The sequence below is a fragment of the Hyaena hyaena genome, unplaced genomic scaffold, assembly GCF_003009895.1.
Source record: "Hyaena hyaena isolate Hyena2069 unplaced genomic scaffold, ASM300989v1 scaffold_20, whole genome shotgun sequence".
NCBI classification, from domain to species: domain Eukaryota; kingdom Metazoa; phylum Chordata; class Mammalia; order Carnivora; family Hyaenidae; genus Hyaena; species Hyaena hyaena.
Genome location: NW_024080652.1, coordinates 4,426,336 through 4,447,716, shown reverse-complemented (window position 1 = coordinate 4,447,716; position 21,381 = coordinate 4,426,336). Strand labels below are relative to the sequence as shown.

General features: G+C 45.8%; 1 protein-coding gene across 1 annotated transcript; it reads right to left on the bottom strand.

Annotated features, from left to right (window-relative positions):
• Positions 1-391: 391 nt before the first annotated feature.
• On the bottom strand, positions 392-18,295 carry ZNF12 (zinc finger protein 12). Its single transcript, XM_039226053.1, is given in 6 exon segments — positions 392-4,850; positions 4,853-6,655; positions 10,461-10,556; positions 10,807-10,933; positions 16,910-16,974; positions 17,864-18,295. Coding segments are annotated over 5 exon segments (2,181 nt in total). The 5' UTR covers positions 16,925-16,974; positions 17,864-18,295; the 3' UTR covers positions 392-4,710.
• Positions 18,296-21,381: the final 3,086 nt, after the last annotated feature.

Genomic DNA, 21,381 nt, shown 5'->3' with positions numbered 1-21,381 from the left:
ATTCCATTGACAGAATTCCCTGTGTATGCATCCATGTGTGTGTACAGAATTTCTCGGGGATAGAGAAGCATATTAGCAAGTGCCACTGCATGAGAAGGCACACACATTAATTTTAAAGATCTTTATTTTTATTAAATGTTTATTTTGAGAGAGAGAAAAGTTCCATAACTTTGTTAGCTGCACAGAGAGTGTGTGTGCAAGCAGGAGAGGGGCTGTCGGTGCAGAGCCTGATGCGGGGCTCTGACTCACAAACCATGCGATCATGACCTGAGCTGAAATCAAGAGTCAGATGCTCAACTGACTGAGCCACCTTAGTGCCCCCACACACATGAATTATAAAAGGTATTTCCGGTCAGTTTATCCTGCTACAAATATTACCAATCACCATTCACAACCTTACCCATATTTATTTTATGTTGCTGTCATTTATTCCATTCTGATCAGTGTAACTTGTTTTAACTCGCGCATTCTAATGACTGAGGACTCCAAGCACCATCCTAGCCCTTCTTGTGGATGCGCCGCCTTTTCTTGTCACTTTACTGGATGTCATCTACTCTAGGTATTGGTCTTAGGTCAAAGCAATGTTTTGCTTTACAGACCTGAGATTTTCTGCTTCTTTCCATTTGGCATCACAAAACTCTCTTAATTTCATTCTTTTTTAAATTGAGAAATTTTAAATTCATGGATTTTCATCTTGTCTTTTTGAGAACCCCAGGATGTGGGTATTATGTCTACCGTCCTCTCTGTCTCAGTGTTTGATTTTTCACATTGCATCCTCTTCCTGGTGTCCAGGGTGAAATCATTTGCTGTTACCACACAGCCCACTAACTGACTTTGTGGCTGTCTCTGCTCTGCAATTAAACTCATCTAGTGAAGTATTTACTTCATGCCAATTATTGATGCCCTTTCTCCTTCCCCCCACCTCTTTTGGGGTAACTGTTCCTGCTTCATGTAACTAATATACTGTTCTTAAAGGATGTCTAGTAAGACCATTTTGAAGTCTGGATTTCCACATCCCATCATGCCTGCCCGTGCTGGAGACGTGTGGTGTTCTCTTGGTAAACTCCTTCAGGTCTTCTGGCAGCATTTTTTCTTGCTGAGTTATCCACAAATCTCTGCTGACGGAAGGTCTAATCCCCATTCCTGCTCCTCAGTGTGGCCACAGCAGATGTATGTGTTAAAAGAAGAGAAAGCCCACCTCCAACTAGGAGAAACCCCCTCTCGGCACGTTACATGATCACCAAAAGGTCCTCCTACATCCAGAAAACCGTGCCTACTTCCTGTAGTGACGTGACTGTGGAGTGAGGAGAGAATGCTCCATCTCGCACCATGTCCATTGCCTCCAGCCCTTACCTCACTGGATGGAGCTGACGCACCTGCTTTCTGCCTCGCAAAGGACCTTGGCGGGCAATAAGTGCTTGGGACACTACAGTAGAAAGCAGTGTAGCGTGGAAAAAGATGATATTCCCTGCATTCCCTTCAGCGCTTGCCTCCCTACGGTCTCTGGCTGCTCAAAGCTCCCTGCAGAAAGCCATCTGCCCCCAGTGTACCCCCTGCAGTCCCGGGACCCACGAACCACTCTGGCTTCAATGGCATCCCAGACTTGGACTCAGGAAACAGGTTGACAGCCCATGCTAGTTTCAACAGTTTGGCAGGAATCACAGACTTTAAATTCAGGGATGAGAAAAACAACCTGTGATGCAGTCATCCCTGTGATGAGAAGGAAAAGGAATTTCCTTGTTTTAAGTGCAGGCCTTCTATAAAGCTGGCAGTTACCTGGGCTACAACCTGTGGACTGTACAGTCTTCTCTGGGGGGCCTGACTGGACAGTGCAGCCAGGCTTATTGATGTGGAACAAAGAAGCAGACGACTCTGGGGCCTCTGAGGGGACAGGGCCCTGGTGTTAAAACTACGTCTTCATTTGGACCTAAGTAAGAAGCAGTTGATGAGCCACCACTTCACTGACTTGAGGATGAGACAAAATATTGGGGGAATGTCATGTGTCCACCTGCCAGGAAGGGCCTTCCTTCTGCTCAGCCCCTGAAAATCCCCCCTCAGAGTTCATAATCTGGTCACACCCCAAATTATGAGGTCACTGTGTACAACATACAGGAACTCCTGCTCTGCCCCAAGTCCATGTTCAGTCCTTGCTTTAGGATAGGGAGGCTGAAGTCCCTCTAGTGCTTTCTTTCATGAACTTGGGCATGTGTTACCTTACACACTTGCCAGGAACAGTGAAAAACTTTTCAGATATTGTATTCCATCAAGTCAAAGACAAACCACATTGTTTCACATGCCTCTAGGGAAGAAGAAAAACAGTGGCATTAATGAACATGCCACTGATCTTACGTTCAGAGATGTAATAATACAAGGACACCGACATGTTTGAAACTGGACAGGTCACTCTACTCCATCATCAGAAAGGCAGTTAGGGACCACTTACATGTAAGGCCCTTTTACGCACAGGCACTACATAAGAGACAAAGAATGTGGTAAACCATTGAAACTTTTGAATGTTTTACTTAAAATGCATACTGTGTATTTAAAGCTATAATGACAAATGACTGTGGGAAATTCTTTGTAGGTACCATTTCCACAAATACACCTTAAGTATATTTTCCTATACAAAACTATACAACCTACCAGACTTCTCATTCCTGCTATGTAGCATACTCACGATCATCCAGAAGAATATGGAGGGAAAGTGCTAAGCAACAAAAACAGATGCCATGAGGGATTGAAATACATGAAAAATATGGCATTTCACCTCAGCGGTAAGGGGTCAATTATGCAAATAGAGGCTATCCAGCTAATCACCGGAAAGCAAAGGTCCTTACCCTCAACACCTATACTGCAAACACACTATAGTGATGATCCATGGATAACACAAATTAACCTAAACAAAATCTGCCATGCATTGTATAAAGGAAGGTATATCTGACACTGTATCAGGTTCTAAAGGCTCTTAGGTCAATGATGTAAAAATTCAAGGAGACATCTACATTTAATTGTTTCAAGTTGACTTGTAGTGCTCAAATTATTTACATCCAAATTTATAGAAAGTTAACATAAAGCTCTCTATCAGTACTTACTTCTAAATAGATGATTTACCTCAAGTCCACTTCTCAATTGCATAATTCCTACAAAGAGTATAACTTTGTATCTTCAGTATGGCTAACAGAGCAACCAAAATCAACTGGCTTAAACATAAATTTAGTCGACTATAGAAGAGGCAGTCCAGAAGTGGCACAGCTACATGGCCGGTCGGTTCAGTGACTCAGTATCATCGTCCAGGTCCCAGGTCCTTCCAATCTTTCTGCTCTGCCATGCTTAAATTATAATCCACATTTGAAAGACACAACCAGGCATCCCATGCAGAGAAGGCAACGTTCCACAGAAGACTCTACTTCACCCTGCTTGATTCATTCCTTGAATCTTTGAAGGAATGTTTTCCAGAGATAACCTGTCAGATATCTCCTTTGTTCATCTGAACAGAACTGGGTCCCGTGACCACTCTAAACCAATAGCTGGCAATGAGAAAAGGATTATCATGAATTGAAACTAGTCAGGATTTACCCTTCATTCCATGGAGAGGAATGGATACCCAAACTCTGCCAGCAAACAGTAAGGAGTGAGGGACTAGTGTCGTTCACCAAAGTCTGCCACAAACCCGTATGAAGAGTTCTTCATTCATTCAGGAAGGAGTAGAACACGATATTTAAAAACACTATTACACCAAATAAAAATACAGATAATTCTTAAGTTACACAGTATGTGTGCTCTGCACACTTACACTTATGTAGGCATCCACACTAAAATAAAACAAAATAAAGCAGGTGGAAAAATTAGTACAGATGGAAGTATTCTAAGTCCTGTTTAACTGTACAGAGTGCAATGAGTGCTATAGGAAACTTATTACTGGAAACTTCTGGGATTAACAACTCAAAATTATATAGTTTTCTATTTTATGCATAGATTTCAATCTCTTGCTGACTCAGATAAGGTTGAACACATTATAAAAACATTAGGTTCTTTATAGACGATTGAGTTCACTGACAGGGAAGAGCAGAGCAGGAGAAAGAATGTAGTGCACACACGATCAGATGGGAGTTCAGTGACAGTATTAGGATACTAAACATGGTGGAGCGGTTTAAATGGGTAATCTTATCATGTCTTACAAATTATTCTACTAAAGATACAATGGCTTTTCAAACATGATTCAAATGAACATACAATGCCTGTAATGTAGCATCCTAAAAACAAGTGGACAGACCAAAACCCCTCAAAAACGTTAAGTCCTACATTCCCAGGAACACTCGCATATGAGCATCAGGTTGCAATGCTGCGGTCTTGATCGCTACCTGCCGATTTGACAGCTTCTATTTACACAAGTATCTTTACTCACAACAGCTATTCAAGTCCCAAGGAGCTTGGTACTACATCAGAAACAACATTTAATACTAATAATTTTCAAAGGACTAGGTGTTCCACTTTCCTTAAATTGAGAGATTTTCCCTTGGTATGAATTCCCTGATATGTAAAACAGTTTGAGTTCACGGTGAAGTTCATACACATTCTAAATATTTATAAACGTTTACTCCCGTACAGTCTGGAATCTGATGAGTCCTGTGGTCTTGTTACAATGGTGAGTCCTGTGGTCTTGTTACAACGGTGGTCTCTACCCTGTGAACTCTCAGGTTTCAAGTATGACTAACACAAAGGTTCATTTGTGTGCGTCACCGTGTGAGCTCTGACGGACGGTGGCTGGAGCTGTCCACTCACCACACTGAGAAGGTTCTTGGGCTTCAGAGAAGCCTTCCCACATCCAGTACGTTCACATTCCCTCTCCTGTGAATTCTTTGATGGCTATTGAAGGCGGACTTGTGGTAGAACTTTTTCCCACACTCGTTACATTCATAGGGCTTCTCTCCGGAATGAGTCCTGTAGTGCACGGTGAGGTAGGACATCCGAGAGAAGGCTTTTCCACATTCATTACATTCAAAGGGCTTCTCTCCCGAATGGATGCGATGGTGGATAGTGAGATAGGACATCTGGGAGAAGAACTTGCCACATTCGTAACACTCATAGGCTTTCTCTCCCGTGTGTGTCCTCTGATGCCTATTAAGGGCTGAATTCTGGCAGAAGGTCTTCCCACACTCGTTACATTCGTACGGCTTCTCTCCTGAATGGATCCGATGGTGGATGGTGAGGTACGACATCTGAGAGAAGAACTTCCCACATATGTAACACTCGTAGGGCTTCTCTCCTTTATGGATTCTCCGGTGCCTGCAAAGGGCCGAGTTCTGGTAGAAGGTCTTCCCGCACTCGTTACATTCATAGGGCTTCACTCCTGAGTGAGTCCTATGGTGGATGGTGAGGTACGACAGTTGAGAGAAGAGCTTCCCGCACTCGTTACATTCGTAGGGCTTCTCCCCGGTGTGCACCCGCTGATGCCGCATGAGGGCGGAGTTCAGGTAGAAGGTCTTCCCGCACTCATTACATTCGTAGGGCTTCTCTCCAGAGTGAGTCCGGTAGTGCACAGTGAGATAGGACAGCCGAGAGAAGAACTTCCCACACTCATTACATTCATAGGGCTTCTCACCGGTGTGTGTGCGCTGGTGTGTGGTGAGAGTAGACTTGCGGCAGAAGCACTTCCCGCACTCATTACACTTATAGAGTTTCACGCCCGTGTGAATCTTCTGGTGGTCGTTCAGTGCTGACTTCTGGGAGAAGGTTTTCCCACAGTCGTGACAGACATAGGGTCTCTCTCCTGAATGTGTTCTCTGGTGTTGTGTGAGGTGGGTCTTCTGGCAGAAGGATTTCCCACAGTAACTACATTCGTAGGGCTTCTCTCCTGAGTGAGTTCTCTGATGCTGAATGAGGTGCAACTTCTGATAGAAGGTTTTCCCACATTCGTTACATTCGTAGGGCTTCTCCCCAGTGTGTGTGCGCTGATGGACAGTGAGGGTTCCCTTCTGGCAGAAGGATTTCCCACACTGATTACATTCATAAGGTTTCTCTCCTGTGTGAGTCCTCTGATGTATGATAAACTTGGACTTTTTACAGAAGGATTTCCCACATGCACTGCATTCGTAGGGCTTCATTTCCATGTGAGACCCCTGGTGTACACCGAGGTTGGACATTTGGAGAAAGGCTATTTCGGATTCATTCCACTTATAGGGCTTCTCCTCCATATGATTACCAAAAACTGGATCCTTCTGAAAGGCTTTCTGGCATTCAATATATTCAAAGGGTTTCTCCAAAATATGAATGTTCTGATAAATTTTTTCTTCATTTAGACTGTAAGCTTCCCTACTTTGATTAAATTCATAAGGTTCGTCTCCTGGATGAGTTTTCTCAAGCTTCACGTGGGGAAGCGGTTTCCCACACGCACCACATTCGTCAGGCTTCATTCTTGCATAGCTGCCGTCGCTACTAATATATTCTGAAACGGACTTCAAACTCTTTTCACATGAGCCACATTTATAGGACATTTTCTTTGAAGGAATGGGGTTCGTTTCCACATTAAAAGTCTTACCAAGACCATTACCTCTCTCTTCAGTCAGGGTTTTTTTGATGGATATAGCTTGCCTTGAATGTTTGCCTTCATTCTCCTGGACTCTTTCAACCAGATCATCAGCTTTCTGGACTTCTTCTAAAAAGAGGCAAAATTAACAAAATTTTGTGTATCTTCCTACATTAAGATATGGAATGTGATTTACATGCAAGCATTTCATCGTGGTGTAGATGCCAGCTCCACGGGCAGATGAAAATAATTCCAAGAGTATCTTTTCCCTACTGTTACAGTTTGGGATAAAAACATGCATGTATGCACACATACACATGTACACACACACAAACACACACATACACACCTCCGAGGTGAGGAAAGGAGACAAATGCAAGCACCTTTGATCTTTGCTGCTTTATAAGGGTTTGTTCAAAGCTGGGCAGAGAAGGTAAAATGTAAACACGGAGCGCTGACAGGAAGACAAGGGATGGTGGATGAGTAGCTGACAGGTAGACATGAAAGGGCTCACAGCAAACGAGGATGAACAAGGAGTGCTATCAGGCAAGCAGGGGTGCACAGGTGCCCCAGGAGGCAGCAGGGGAGCGGGAGGAGCCCAGCACTTTGAGCCACACCGTTTCCCATCAAGTTGGGGGAGATGATCACAGTCTCAGGCACCATCGCTTTTACTGAGATTTTTGTGACCAGCGTTTTGACCAGCCTTGATCCTTCCACATTACTTTGCCTTTGTTTCAGTTTCCACATAGTAGGCCCAATTCAGCGTGTACCCAAACCTCCTCATGTTTAAGAGGAACGGCCCTGTGATTCTGTTTCACTTGAAAGGAGAGTCTCGGGAACTCTGTATGTCCAACAGGAAGTATAAAATAGACCAGAGCAGCCAGCCCTTCAGAAGTTTAAGATTTTGTAAATATTCTATTGATACTATGATTTAAACTGAACTCATTCGAACCATGAAACTCTATTTATTTCTATTTGCATGGTGCAGCATGCACTCTCGTTGGATGACCTGCAACAAGTACATAAGTCGCCTGTGACTCAGGGCCATCCACTGGTGAGACAGTGGTACCGGGCTGCTGTGGGATTACATAAATTCATAAAGTGCTCAGAGCAGCATTTGGCACAAAACACGTGCTCTGTGAGTTTAGCAACTATTTTTCCCATTCTCGGTCTCCTGGCAATTCCCGTAAACTAGTCTCGCCTCTTGACATCCCATACTGCCCCTTAACTCTGAACGTGCAGAGGCTTCATCACTCCTGAGCTTCATTTGGCTTTCTTTTCATTTACAAACCTTAAAAATCAGATTCCTCAAACTGCTCCTAAAACAGTGACCTTTATTTTTACTTAACAAGTTTTTGGATGAACTTGACTACCATGCTTGCTGTCATCCACATCAGATAAAATCGTACCAGCCTTGTCCTCCAAAACCTACAGCTTCCTGAGTGCACTGCCAAAACATCGACAGATAAAAGGGAGGAAAAGTCTGACAAAGAATACTTTTCACCTGGACTCACAGTGTGATTCCAAACTGGGTTTATATGAGCCTATGAAGAAGAATTTCTGCTCTAGGAAAACCAAGCTATTTGTTAGGCAAGGAGTGTCAGGTGATCCTTCCAAGGTGGGAGTGGGGAGTGGGGGAGGGGGCCCAGCACTTGGCCCCACACCACTTCACAGAAAGTTGGGAGAGACCCTCACAGTCTGAGGCACCGTGGGCTTCTGAGATTGCCGTGGGGCCAACAATGCCCAGCTTACTTTCAACCACAAGTCTCCGCTCCTATTGCTTCACTCAGTTTGCTTGGCTTCCAGCCTTGGTCTACTCAAAACCTATCTTTCAGAGAGTTCCATGCTTTAAAAAAACAAACAATGGGGCATCTGGGTGGCTCAGTCAGGTAAGCGCCTGACATCAGCTCAGGTCATGATCTCATGGGTTGTGGGTTTGAGACCCGCATGAGACTCTGTGCTGACAGCTCAGAGCCTGGAGCCTGGTTCGGATTCTGTGTCTCCTTCTCTCTGCCCCTCTCCTGCTCACACTGTCTCTATCTCTCAAAAATGCTTAAAAAAAATTTTTTTTTATAAAACAAACAAATAAAACCATCTCAAATCCTTTCTCAGCTCAATTAGCTCCATTTCCCCTTAAAGCTGGAAATAAGTACTCTCCACAGAATGGCTTTAGCACAGCGGTTCAGCCTTGCCTGGGAACACCAACATTCCATATGAAATGCTAAGGGTCTGTTTCTTTTAAGGAGGCTCTGTGCCCAAGGTGGGGCTTGAACTCATGAACCTGAGATCAAGAGTTGCGTGCTCTACCAACGGAGTCAGTCAGGTGCCCCTGAAATGCTGAGCTGTAAATTATACCATGCAACTCTCTTCTCTTTTCCTAACCAAATCCTGTCTATTAGAAAGTATGACTCTATTCCCTATTTCCTTTGAACCCCTGAATTGAAATCAGAGCTGTTGCTTTCAAGCACCTGCAGAATACATGGGGATGTGACCCAAGCATGAATATTTAGCACTGTTTATCAATTATTTCTCAATAGACAGATAAGAAAGTTTTCACCTACTGGGCTCCAAAGACACTCAATGTGGACTACACATTACATACCATGGCAAAGGAGAACATGCTCTTTTCTTTACCGGGTTATAATTTGGGAAAAAAGAAGCTAAAGCAAAATATATATACTATCAAGTAAGATTACTTGATCAGACCTAACTTTTTTCAAGATATGGCCCTGAGGTGGAGTCATCTTGAGAGAAGGAAAAGACTGGAATAATAAGAGCTGGAAGGACAAGCTTCAAGGAGAGGCGGAAAACCTGAGCCCTGTGCTCAGTTATCTGGAAGAATGTGCTGTTATCTGGCAAACACTCCTCTCTGAATTAAAGCGAAATGGACAATAACCCCATGAACAGAAGACATTTAGGAGTGAGGACCCAGTGGAATTTAGCAAGAGTTCTGGGAAAGCACTGAAAATTAATTTTCCAGGCAGCACAGGGAAGATGAGGAATTTACACTCCCTTTTGGAAGCAGCAGGGAAACCCCCGAAGGCTCATCCTGGGAGACCAGTGAGAAGGTCAACTGTAAACTTCCAGGAACACCATCCTGCAAGTGTATGTAGCATGAGGGACCGCTGGGCTGCTACCACAGGAGAGTGGACAGGAGGACAGGGATGGTAAAGCAAAAAACAAACAGGCAAACAACAACCCTAATAATGGGAGGAGGAGGGACCCTTTGAAGAGCTCAGGAAGCAGAACCCAATTAAGGTGGAAGCGGAGCTTTCAGAGACATTTCTGGAGGATGGAAGGAAGGGAATCCTAACTCACTCCCGTGCATCACACTCACTGAGTGCCCGCTAGGACAGGACACTGCGGTGAGTAAGGGACAAGATGGGCGGGCAGGGGGCCCAGACGCTACTGTCACCCAACTCAGAAAGGGCTGGATCTCGCACCCAGGTGCTCCACGGTGCACCAAACTCACTGGTTCAGGCACAGGATGGAGCTTTGGAATCTGACCTCAGAGAAGGGAGACAGGAAACCAGGGACAGAGACCTGTCTGAGGCATCTCACAGAAAAGAGGAAGAAAGGAAGGTGGTGAGAAACCTACGAGTCATATCAGTTACTTTTTAACAGACACAAACGCCTAAAAACCAAAAGAAGCCGTGATAATGGGCAGATGCAAATGTCGTGGAGCAAGCTAGACCCGAGGCTCAGTGGGGAGAAGGGAGCCACGGAGGGCAGGCTTGGGGGAGAGGCAAAGCATGGCAACACTCTGAAAACACAGTTCTCTCGGGGAAGGAGGAAGGCTCCAGCAGTGAGGCTCAGGTAGCTAGAGCACACACGCAACTGTCTGTAGGCCCTTCTACGGGCTCCGGACCATGAGAGGTTCCTGGGGAAAAACACTTCCAAGTTACCAGTCTCCGCACTGCCTGCACTAACACACCTGGGTAACTGTGTGGTAGGAATTCTCCTTCCACTATCCATGGCTCTTCTCCTTGCTCCAACTTGATGATAACTTCCGGTTTGATAATGTGACAGCCTGTTAACAGAAATGAGACAGAACTTGAGCCTCGCTGCTGGGCTGCCGGGTCTCTCGTCGTCTGAGGACGGTGCTGCCTTATGAGCTGCACCACATTTAGAGCCTTGCACTGGGGAGGTGAAGATCAAATGCCTTGCCTGGTGCCCAAAACAGACCACTCACATCTGTCCCATCAAATTCAAAGTTAAAGTTGGTACATCTGAAGGAAATCCCATGTATCTTAGCAATCGAGAGAGCGGGCTCTCCTCACCCACAGAGACGAGGTGGCTGTAGTTCTCCAGCATCACATCTCGGTAGGTGGTCTTCTGCTCAGGGTCCAGATGCTGCCACTCCTCCTGGGTGAAGTCCACGGCCACATCCCTGAATGACACTGGCCCCTGTAATGGCACCGTGATCGGAACTGGATGAGGTGGAGAAGGCATATGGGGACAAGAGCTTACCAAGCTCACTGGTCAAATGAACTACAAACACTGTTACCTCCTTTATCATGGAAAGAAAATAAACAAATCAGAAATACACCAGGATGAACACATTCAGTATTCACCAAAAAAGAGAAAATACCATCTTGTGCTGTGAGTCAGGAAAGTCCTGGTTAGGGACACTAAGACCAGCACACATAGCCTCTGCCCCTGAGGGCCACAGGCCGGAGGGGCATTCAGAGAAACGCAAGGTGCACTTTGCTTCTCCTTTTTGCTTCCAGAACATTACCGATGTTGGCTCTCCTCTGACCTGCCCCGCTGACTCCTTTCTGTTTCCTTTGCTGGCTCCCCTGTTCTCCAAGACATCTTGAAGTTAGAGGGCCTGCGGCTCTGTTTTTGGTCCTTTACACTTTGTTATCTGCATCCTGCTGTGAGTATGTCGGCATTTCGCAATTGTTTACCACCAGCCAGACCTCTCTCCTAAAGGTCAGATGTGTCCCAGATCCAAACTCAACAGCCTGAAATTCACCCACTGTTCCTGTTCAACTGGCTCTTCCTACTGTGCATGGAAGGAGCTGATCTGTGATATTTGCCACCCCTGCCAAAGCAAGAAGCCAGGCAACACACACTCATTGTGTGTATTTTTTTAAAGATTTTAAAAAATGTTTTGTTTAATTTTTAATTTTGAGAGACAGAGAAAGCGATTGAGCAGGGGAAGAGCAGAGGGAGAGGGAGAGAGAATCCCAAGCAGGCTCCAAAGCAGAGCCCAATGTGGGGCTCAACCTCATGAACCGTGAGATCATGACCTGAGCCAAAACCAAGAGTCAGACACTCAACCAACCAAGCTGCCAGGCACCCCATTAGTTGTGTATTTTATTGCAAAGTATGTCTAGCAGGCCTGACCACAGCTGCCATGTGAACTGTCAGCAAGAGCTTGTTCAGCTGTCCCTAATTCCTAGCTGGGAAACTCAGAAGGAATCCCCTTTCTGGCCATTCACACAATCCAGGGGAGCACAGCCCCAAGGAGGGGCAAACAGACCCAGAGACTGCCTAAGCTGAAGCTTTAAGTGTGGATTTTCTGAATAAACTGTCCCCACTCAAATACTCCAGTCATTACAACTGTCCCTCCGTATCACTACCTCTAAATTAAAGGTAACAACAGTATCTGTCATATAACGTGATACCAGCATCAAATGGGAAAGCACTTAACTCTGGACATAATGACAACTCAGGTTACTGTTGACTATCCACTATGCATCTTATCAGTCTTTCCAAATAACGACAAAAATTAACCAGAAAACACAGAAACAAGTTTAAACAACTAAGGCCAACAAGGCTGTCAAATTTATGCAATTGCCAAGGAGGGATTACAAAACAGTGCCAGTACATTAAAAACAAAAAGGCTCCAGCAATCTGACAAGGCATGTAAGGAGCAGTGTGGAAGGAAAGGCCGTGTCCTGCACGGGGACCATTTGAGAGAATGGCAAACTCCTGACATTCACTAATCTAAGATACTTAACATGTAACGATCGAAGAGTGCAGGACACATCCTGCTGGCAAGATTCCCCGAGACCACCTGGTCACCTGAACCTGTTATTCTCCCAGGCTCCAGGTGTGGGGACACTGGGAGCCAGGTAAAGGTGTTCAGGTCCGAGTACCAGCTGCGGACGGGCCACAGGGTGCTGTAAGAAGTGGCTCCTGCCCAGGCCAGACTGATCTGTGTGCAGAACTGCCCAGGCCCAGTCCGTGAGGAGACAGTCCTAGACAGCAACAGCAAGGAGGCCTTCCAGAAGCTCTGTCTGTCCTTCATTGAGACCCCCTCCCGTCACAACTGTGGCCACCCTCATGAAGATCAGCATCCAGAAGTTCACGTGCAGAAAGTTATTACCAAAAGCAAAAGAGCAAGGGATCGAAAGAAGTGGTTTAACTTTAATGAGTAAACAGAACAACGTACATCTTATTCTAACTTCTGGTCTTGCAACTGTAATTTCACAAAAGGTGCAATTTGCAGGGACTTTTCAATGCCTGCATTTTGGCCTTCTAAGGGGAGGAAAAAGCACATTAAGAAAAAAATATAGTTTTTGCATGTAATGCACATAAAATACATGCAGTGTTGCTGCTTAAAAAGAGCATTATTGTGAATGTTCCAAGCTGATTTTTTTCTTTGCTGATGGGTCTGAGGAGCTTGCCCAAGTTCTTGGTTAAGTGCAAAGGCAGAAAGAGAAAGCTACATTATTCTTTCTCTGGCTTCAGGCAAGCAGCAACACAAAAGCATTTTAAACTCAAGGAAAATGGGTTCAGAAAACCTGGTTAACAAATTAAGAAACCGGCCAGAACTGCAGATATTCAGGGATTTTAGGTTAGTTTCAAAAGAGAACAACCCTCATGTCTTAAAAGAACACTCAGTACAGCTCGTATTCCTGAGGTGGTCTTGTGATCAAGAACTCAGGGCTGGTGGGGCGCCTGGGTGGCTAGGTCGGTTAAGTGTCCGACTTTAGCACAGGTCATGATCTTGCGGTTCATGGGTTCAAGCCCTGTGCTGGGTTCTGTGCTGGCAGCTCAGAGCCTGGAGCCTGTTTCAAATTCTGTGTCTCCCTCTCTCTCTCTCCACCCCTCCCCCGCTCATGCTCTGTCTCTCTCTATCTTGAAAATAAATTTAAAAACTATTAAAAAATTTTTTTTAATTAAAAAAAAAAAACCTCAGGGCTGGCTACAGATTGTCACACAAGCCAGATCACTGGACATGAGGGTGAGAACGTCCCGTGAACACCTTGATCTGCCATGTTGTTGGAAGGTTTCCGATGCAGACGGCGCTGCTCTGTCCCCTGCTGTTTGGGAGGGAGGACAGGTTTTCTTTCCTTTCTGAGGCTCCTTTCAGCAGTGGCTAGAAGGGTACAGCACTGGCATTCCATCAGTAAAGACTGAGAGAGAAAGAGATCCACCCAGAGGGTTTCAGACAGAGACCTGAGCGCAAAAGGACTTTAACAAAGGGGCCCTTGTGTGTCACAGCCACCTCTGCATGTCACAGAGCTCACATGTATTGCTGGGGTCCAAACAACAGAGAACAGTGAGAGCCTACTGGGGCCAGAAGACTGCAGTCTGAGGGTCCCCACTGAGGCAGAATCCTCTTGAAAATCCAGGAAAAGGGAATCCTCACATGTGCAAGGCCTCTGGGAGTCGGAAGTCAGGACACCAGCCCGAGGCCCAAAGAATGCACAGAAAAGAGAAAGAAAGCACAAGACCACGAATTCCTCCCACTAGTAAAGCAGCGGCTCCAGTGCTGACTGCAGAGGGCGCTCTGGAACCAGGAATCCTACCCCCACAAATGTGCTTGTTTCGAGAAATTTTAAAAATGTACAGTATTCAATTCGTCAAAATGAAGATATTAAAGGGCACTATGGTAAGGCTGGAAGATAAAGTAAAAAATAAATAAGCTCAGAAGAAAATGTTTACTAACATGATTCAAACAGACAAAATGTAAAACATTTAAAACTCCTTTGTACGTCAGTAAGAAAAACAACAAACGAGATCGTATAGGGACAGAAAGACTGGTAGTGCATGGGAACAGGCATTTCATGCAAAATCAGAAAGAGGCCAGTCTGAAAAAGCTACAGACTGTATGACTCCAACAGCAGCTGACCCCTGAACGATGCGGGGGTGAGGGACACTCACCACCCACAGTTGGAAGTCCACGTATGACTTTGGACTCCTCCCAAGTTAACTGCTAGTAGTGTGCAGCTGATGGGAAGCCTTCCCAATAACCTCAACAGTCAATTAACATGTGTTTGTACATTATGCGAATGATATACTGCTTTCTTACAACGTAGAAAGAAAATCATGAGGAAGATACCTTTACGGTATCATGCTGTACGTGTTGAAAAATACCCATGGATAAGTAAACCCAAACAGTTCAGACATGTGTTGTGCAAGGGTCACCTGTGCGTGACATCCTGGAAAGGGCAAAACCATACATACAGCGGAGAGGCTGGTAATTGCCAGAGACTGGGGGAGGGAGCAATGAACGGGTGGTACCCAGGGAACTTTCAGGGCAGTAAACCTGTTCTGTAGGATACTGTCACGGCAGATATATGCCATCATAAGGACGTCAAAACGTGAACCATACAACACAAGGAGTGAACTCTAACATCAACTCTTGACTTCAGATAATGTATCAACACTGACCCATCCACTGAAACAATGCACCAGGCTAATGTAAGATATTAACAACAGGGGAAACTGAGACAGGGAAGAGTCGATTGGATCTCTTTACTGTCTGCTCAATTTTCAGATAAAGCTAAACTACTCTAAAAATGATCTACTATGGGGCGCCTGGTGGCTCAGCCGGTTAAATGTCTTGACTCTTTTTTTTTTTTAATTTTATTAATTTAAAATAAAAGTTTTAATGTTTTATTTATTTATGAGAGAGAGAGAGAGAGCAGGGGAGGGTCAGAGAGAGAGGGAGACACAGAATCTGAAACAGGTTCCAGGCTTTAAGCTAGCTGTCAGCACAAAGCCCAATGCAGGGATTGAACCCATGAACCGTGAGATCATGACCTGAGCTAAAGTCAGAAGCTTAACAGACTGAGCCACCCAAGTGCTCCAAATGTCTGACTCTTGATTTCAGCTCAGGTCATGATCCCAGGGTTATGGGATTCAGCTCCATGTTGGGCTGAAGCCTGCTGGATATTTATTCTCTCTCTCTCTCCTTCTCTACCCCGTCTCTCACTTTTACCCCTCTCCCTTGTTAGCATGTGCACGCTTTTTCTCTAAAACAAACAAAAAAAGAATATAACAATAGGAATGAGCGAATGTGGTAACAGAATGGAGAAAGAGATTAGAAAGAATCCCATTTTTCTGGATTGAGTGACAGGCTGGACAGTGGAACAAAGAGTCAGGGACAAGAGCAGAAGGCATAGACTGGGCTACAAATAATTACTATTAACCTGAGGTATCCTTTGGACAACCCCCATGGAAACACTGGCAGGTGGCCAGCCAGAGGCATCTGGTCCACATGGGAAAACGGACAGAGTGGGCAATTCAGAATACAGGAGGGAGAGGTCAGACAGGTATAAAGGCCGTGAGCCAGGGATGGAAAAAATAGCACATGAACAGGGCAGAAGAATCGGTCAGGAAGAGAGCAGAAGAGATTTGTCACAGAACCAACAGAGCAGACCCTGTAGATGGGAAAGGCGGCAGAGCAGACCAAGGCAAGCATTGCAAATCGCTAGCTTGGTATGTTAGCTCATGGTAACCTGGGGCAGGTTCTGGGGATGGGCAGGGACAGAACCAAGGTTGCAGGAGAAAACGTGAATGGAAACTAAGCAATCTTTGCCAGAGACATGATGGCACAGGTCTGAGATGCACACCAGATAGACTGGCATAGAGAAATATTTAGCAAGACTTACTGGAGGGTGAGAAAGCCACTTCTCCAGAGTATCCTCATTTTACCCCTGGATCAAGCAGTAAAAACAATGTATCTATGGGACGATATTGTAGTTTCCAGAAAAATTATATGCACTAGGTGCTCCCTGGACCAGTATGTCTCAGCTTACAGGATGCACAAGTACGGCACCAACAGCCATGGCTTAGGCGAGCCTGATCACAATTACAGTGAGATGGTCAAAGAAACTGCAAAACCCAAGAGAAAACAAAACTTTCTTGGCAGGTCAGTGTCTAGTAAGGAATGGCATTTGTCATTTTTTTCAATGAATGTCAAGCAGACCAGGAGCCTCTGCACTTCAGCTTTCAAGGCTCTGAAGGATCGTGCTATCTATACATGTGAACATGACAGAGATGCTTGCTGCCATTCTGGTACTCCGTGCTTTGTTCAATCATATATCTTTTCTATCTCTACCTTCCCCCTTTAAAATCTGAACTATTCATCTAGAGGATAATACAAAAGGAAGTGGGGAATACATAAACAGAAACACTCACCACAGATCTACTCATCTTCTGCTGCTCTTGGAAAAACGTGGAGGACAGTGAAAGTGGGAGCAGACCTGGGCAAAGAAAAGAGAAGCAATGAAGCTGTGATCGCTACTGCCAAGAAAGTACTCTCCTGGAAAGTTCCATGAAAGAAACCTGTGGGGCACTGTCCCTTTAAATCTTCAGAAGTAATTGGAAAAATAAGGAGGGGGCACCCACCTGTCTGTCTGTAGCTGGCACCTGACTATGTGGCCACTGAGTGGGTATGTTTCTCATTAATGAATGGACACTGTATCCTATTGAAATAAATAAACCTCCATCATTCAATAGAAGATACAAAAATTCTGTTAACAGTCATCTATTTTCTAACCATCTCTTTCAGAACAGGAGGCAGGATGGCCTGAGTCAAGAGATGTGCACCTGCATGGCTGTCTTCAAATATCATTTGTAGGCATTTGAACGTGCTGCTCAAAACGATCTTCAGTTAAGACACTTACTTTGACTTAAAATGTAACAGAGTGAACAGCACGCTGGACCAGGAGTTGAGTCCCGTCCACAATTCCACCCAGAGACCGGGTCACCCTGGAAGCGTCACACCCCTTCTCAGGCCCAGCCTCCTCCTCGGTCACCCCAGCGGCGGCGGCAGCAGAAGCAGCAGCAAACCCTCGCAGACTTATCCTGCACTACACTGTCGGATGCCACAGGGCAGAGCCCAGCGCGGTCAGTACGCACTTAAGAGGAGACAGCACAGATGCCCAGGGGCGCTTAGAGACGCGCTTGGAAGCCAGGAGAGGGCGACTGGGGGAGCAAGGGATGAAGGGACCCGCTGCGCCCCGAGGAAACCTGAGCCCCAGGAGTCCCGGGAAGCGCCCACCCCTCCCTAGCCACCCAATCGCGCCCTCGGCCTGCGGCGCAGCACACAAAATCTACAACTGCCTGGAGACCCGAAAGCCCACGACCTACCTCGTCGGGAAACGCCGAGCTGCCCCAAGTCTCCCAAGGGCTGCGGGGCGGGCCCTGCTCCTCCTGCACCTCCCGGGGCCGCCGTTCTCCAGGAGCCGGCTCTGGGCCTCCGAGACAAGCTCACTTAGGGCCGACGACCCTCCTGGGGCCCGAATCGGCCACCGGGGCCTCGCCGTCCCGCGGGCCTCGGCCGGGCCGCCGCGGGTGCAGACGGGCCGGGCCCGATCTCGCCGCCCTGCGCCGCCGCCGTCCGGCCCCTCTGGCCCAGCCCGCGGGCTCCGGGACTCGCGCTCGGGGGGTCTTCGCCCGGCCCGCACAGCCCCGCGCCCGCTAGGTGTCTGCCCGGACAGACGGCCTGGAGCCCTGCAGGCCCCGGGACCCTCGCCCGCCAGAGGCCGAAGCCTGGGAACCACGGCCAGCGGTGACCTGGGCACGGACAGGAAGCGAGAGCGGAGCAGCGGCACTGCGCGTGCGCGAACACGCACACTGGGTGAGCTGCACATGCGCAGGACGATGTCGGCTGCGCTCCCGGAGCCCACCTCGGGAACTGACCAATACCCGGACTCTGTTTCCCGTAAGTCTAAGCGCCCACATGTTAGGGGACGTCTCGGAAATCCCCACCTCATCTAGGATGGGAATAGCTGCAAAGGATGTACGGCTGCTTGTTAACGAAAAAGCTGAGAGGTTGGGAGGAGCTGCAGAGACGCGCTCTTGAGTTGCCTGCTGGACTTTTCTCTCTAGTTTTCTCAGTGTTTTGTTACAAAGCGACCACCCCTTGTTTGTTACTGAGTCTTAAATCCTCTTAGATCACGGAGACAGTTCCTTCTGCCACAGCCACTATAGCCTAGCTGCTCTGACTCTTCTGACTCTCTTTTCCTACTTGTTCCTGACTTTCCCACCTCTGAGAGTCACACATCCTTCTGTCATCAGCTCACATTTCCAAGTAGCTCCCTAGATTCATATTCCTTCTCAGTCTTCAGTCGCCTCCTGCCTTTCCCACTTTTTCAGCTGGTCCATCTCTTTGTCCTCCAAATCTCTTAAGCTTCACTCCATTCTCAGAGGCATTGGCTTCCCCCTCTCTTCAACTGGATCAGTCCTAATCCCAGGTTCCCTAGGTGTCTGGGCTGAAACCATGGTGCTCTGCCCCATGCTGTTTCCCCAAAACTCCCGACTCTCACCCTGTCATCAGTTGCCTGACCATCTGTTTTCTTGCCTGTTTGTTATTGCTTTATTGTTTGAATCCATTTTCTTGTTTCTGTGTCTCTATTCAGCTCTTTCTTCATTTTACCTATTTCCTAATCTGCCCTCCCTTGCCATCCTGCAGAGGCCTAGAGCTTCTTAAATATGCATCTTAATTCCTAAGTGTCTTATGAGTTATATCTGTTTCCAAGTTGCTCCTGTCAGACTGTTTCTCCTCTTTGTTTCCACATCTGCTGAATCTAGTCTCACTGCTGCTCTCAGTCCATCAACTGCATCCACGTCTGAATGCTGTCCCTCTCCTAGAACAGCTGTAAATCGATGCTGATGTCCCTGTGGCTCTTCTGGCCTTGGTGATTTCACTTTCTGAAATTGCTCCATGCTTATTAGCTGATCTCATTTACCAGCACTGCACCCCCCCCCTCACACACACACTTTTTTTTCTTTGGCCTATCTTTACGCAGTTGTTCACTGTCATTAGCTGCTCCTATAGAGAGAGCTGCATTCATTTCCTAAAGTTCTCATGTCTCCTAAGCTATCCATCCCTGTGAACACCCCATTATTTCAATCCTTATTTCTCCAATGTCTCCACTATCTTTTGTGATAGATCTGTCCTAAAATGTGTACCTTCCCTGACCACCTGAGTTCTGCCAGACCCCTGACCATGGCCAATATGTTGTTTAAAGAATTCATCTGGTCCCTCTTCCTGGTTCCTGGGAGACAGTCTCTAAATCTTTGGAATTTCCTGAATGCTAGGAGTGTCTGTTACTCATGATGGGCCCCTTGGACCAAAACTGAGTTTATGCTAACAGGGTGACTCAGGAAAGGGGCCAGCAACACCAGGAAGAACATCAGGGTTGGTGCTTTTAGCCACATGATATCAACTCAGTCTCTGGGGGAAGGAAGGGGAATGGAGATTGAGTTCAATGTATGGCCACTGATAGAATTAATCACACTTGCTTAATGAAACTCCAATAAAAACTCTGGTTACCAAGGACCAGGTGAGCTTCCTGACTGGTGATATCCATCTATGTGCCTGGAGGGTGGTGCACCCTAAGGACACTGAAGCATGGTATTTTGGACAGTCGCAATATTCTCTGGTGCTACCATTTCCCAAGATGGTTTCCTCCAATATTCAGGATTCATGTCATTAGCTCTTTCTTCTCCATGCCTGTCTTATTTGACAGCTTTAGCTCCTCCTACCTTCTTGTGCTTCTCAGAAACTTCTGCAAAACCTTCATTTCTTTTCAGTTGTTCCTTTTTTATCACACACTCTAGATTTTCCTCTTACAGAAAACTGGAATTGGAGGTTGTGAAAAGGACTCCCACTATGATTAAAATAATGGACACTGCATGTGTTCCCTTGCACCTGTGAGTGTGCTTGCCATGGACCGTCTCCGGGAATGATGTCTTGCTGAGTCACCTTGCCTTCATTGTGAATATCATATTATTACCTAGATCCCCATAGCACTTTCTTCTTCCTTTCCTGTTTCCTCCCTCAATATCTTCCCCTTGTTTCCCTGCTTTAGGATGCTAGCTCAGAATTTGCCTTGTCTTCTATTGCTTTTTTCCATGTGAAAATTTTTCAGAGTTAAGAAATTTGGTTGAGCGATCACAACCCCATTAAGCAATGTTAACATTTGACAGCAAACAGGTAAGACTGACTTGGGAAGACTACAAACATCATGAAGGTAAGAAGACTTTTTATTATGTTTCCCCAAGAGATGCACTGTGATATCCTCTTTGATCATCTAAATGTGTCATCAAGGCACTTAAAAATTTACAACTAGATTCTCACAATTGAATAATGAAAACTAAATGTTAATTAAAAATATACAGTTACATGAACTCAAGAACTTGAGGGAGCTACCCACCTGCTTATAAGTATAATTGACATATAAATATAATAACAAAAGCCCATCTTGAAAATGTAAACAAAATTATATTTACATATATGTAACACCTGTAATCTCATCACAAAACTTTGTAGGAAAAGTATGTTTTGAAAAATATGACTATTTCAGAACGATTTAAAATAAATACATAAATATAAAATATAAAACTAAATATAATCATTATAAGAGCAAGACTTTTAAAATCACTTATTGCATATGTTAGGCTACCTATCACAATCCTTTCACTCTAATTTTATGTTTTTGAAGTACTTCCCTCCTAATCTGTGTCCCAGTGCATAAAAAAACTGGACCTCCAACTTCTACCTCAGAGGAGATTCGAATTACACAAGCTGAAAGATTTGATGGTGCCCTAGGAAGGGAGGGACCCTAAACAAAACCCTGATTTCTCATTGTCCTTCTGTGGAT